This window comes from Aplysia californica, unplaced genomic scaffold (genome assembly GCF_000002075.1).
Source record: "Aplysia californica isolate F4 #8 unplaced genomic scaffold, AplCal3.0 scaffold00113, whole genome shotgun sequence".
Lineage (NCBI taxonomy): Eukaryota > Metazoa > Mollusca > Gastropoda > Aplysiida > Aplysiidae > Aplysia > Aplysia californica.
Window position 1 is genome coordinate 1,202,856 of NW_004797383.1, and position 2,025 is coordinate 1,204,880.

The window sequence follows — 2,025 nt, forward strand, 5'->3', positions numbered from 1 at the left end:
ATAATAATAATAATAATGTTTTGTTTGTTTTCTTGTTTTAATTTCGTTCCTTATATCAAAAGGAGTATGTCGTTACCGACGTCATGAACTTACGTTCATCCATCCATTCATCCACCAATCCATTCATCCATCCATCCATCATTTGTCTTTCGATGATTCTTCACCGGTTTACACATTCGCCTTATCAACCTTTTACTCTGCCTACAGATAGGCATCTCAACTTTGTGAAAGTTTTGCATGGACAAAGCAGCTAAGAGGATCATCATAACAGCCTTGGCATTTAGTACTATTAAGTGTGCGTTCGTAATTTTTTTTATCCCTTCAAAGATTCGGTCTGCCATCCGGTCACACAAATTTTGCTCACTCGTTCTCTCCACAGATGTCAAATACATTCTTCGTGCAAGCAGAGCGCATGGACATCCGTGTGGGTGACATAAACTTGCCAGCAGCTGCCCTTAACGTGTTCAACACTATCAGCATCATTGTTCTGATCCCCATCGTAGACAGAGGGCTATATCCGTGCTTTGAGAAGATGGGAAAACCGCTCACCTACCTCAAGAGGATAGGTCAGTACACGCCAAAGCGTATTTTGTAGCTGTTCTTGTTCTGTTTATGACTTGTATATATTAATTTTGTTAGCTTGTTTGTTTGGTACAGGTTTGGTAGAGATGTAGGGTTTGTTTGGGGGTATGGATAAAAAGGGAGGGGCGTATAATGAACCCTTTTTGAAGTATTGGAATGAAGGATAGTTGTATTCGGACTATAAATGGAATACGTGAAACGTATTTCGCAACATACATCATCATCACCCAGTGCCTTGCCGACTGGCGTGGGCGATCATGGACCTCCACTTCACTCTGTCTTGTGTTGCTGCGATGGTGTCTGTCGTTCTTGCAGTTCCAAGTGATGTTGTTAACTTGTCCAGTATCTTTACCTTCTGTCTAGTTAAGCAAAAACCATCCCATAAAATCATAACTGTAGAGGGGGACATAGGACATGCAGTGTCGAATTCCGCCTCACAAGTTGTGTCAAATGGGGTGTAAAACACCTAAGCCCCCAAATTTAAACCCCGGTTTGGCCCTGACAAGCATAGTTGAAAAAGCCCGCCTCGTAAACGATCCGGGCAATGCTATTGACTGAAGTGTCTTTAGGCCATTCTCAAAGGGGATAATTTTGTAGTAAAGGGGCTGACTTATCAATGTCATGCTCATACTGGGCCGAAACAACATAGGAGGAACTGCTGCTTTTTCTTTCCTCGTCCTTACTATCATCATTTTCCCTTTACTTCTTTTGTATGTTTGTCACTCTCTTGTGAACTGCTATTTCCGGAGTCGAAGAAGACTTCGTGCTGTAAGAGGCTAGAGAGGTGAGCAGAGAAAGCCTAATTTCCAGTTTGGACTTTTCTGTTGACATCCACCCCTTGGCGCTCCTATGACCTTATGCAGTTGCTAGCACCGTAAAAACTTTACTAAAACTTTTTTTTTTTAAGCCACCTAATCTATAAAAAAAAGACGGATTTTACATAGTTTTCTAATAATGACCACCACCCCACCTTCCCCCCACCCTACCCCACCCCACCTCCTATCACCCCACCTTCCCCCCACCCTACCCCACCCCACCTCCTATCACCCCACCTTCCCCCCTCCCCACTCCTCCCCACTCCACCCCACCTCTTATCCAGGCATTGGCATGGTGGTGGCCGCCCTGGCTGTGATTGTGGCGGGCGTTGTGGAGATCTACAGGAAGGAAGCCATGAATGAGCCGGGCGGCATGCACGTCCAGACCCTGTCAGACACGCAGTTCAACGCCTCCAGCATGTCTGTGTTCGTGCAGGTCCCACAGTTCACGCTTATCGGCATCAGTGAGATCTTCACAAGTATCACATGTGAGTCTCTGTTTGTTTGTTGTGTGCTTGTTAATATTTTCGTTGATTTACCAAAGTTGATGTTTGTTTGGTTGGTTGGTTGTTTGTTTGTGTGTATGTGTGTGTGTGTGTGTGTGTGTGTATGTGTGTGTGTGTGTGTG

At 44.7% G+C, this 2,025-nt stretch overlaps 1 protein-coding gene across 1 annotated transcript in view; it reads left to right on the forward strand.

The window, feature by feature from the left end:
- The window catches only part of LOC101855861 (solute carrier family 15 member 4), a gene marked incomplete in the record, with an annotated part of 38,255 nt that overhangs the window by 30,130 nt on the left and 6,100 nt on the right, over window positions 1-2,025 (forward strand). The window contains 2 exon segments of the mRNA XM_005095782.3: window positions 380-566; window positions 1,682-1,885. Coding sequence (XP_005095839.3) covers window positions 380-566; window positions 1,682-1,885 — 391 coding nt within the window.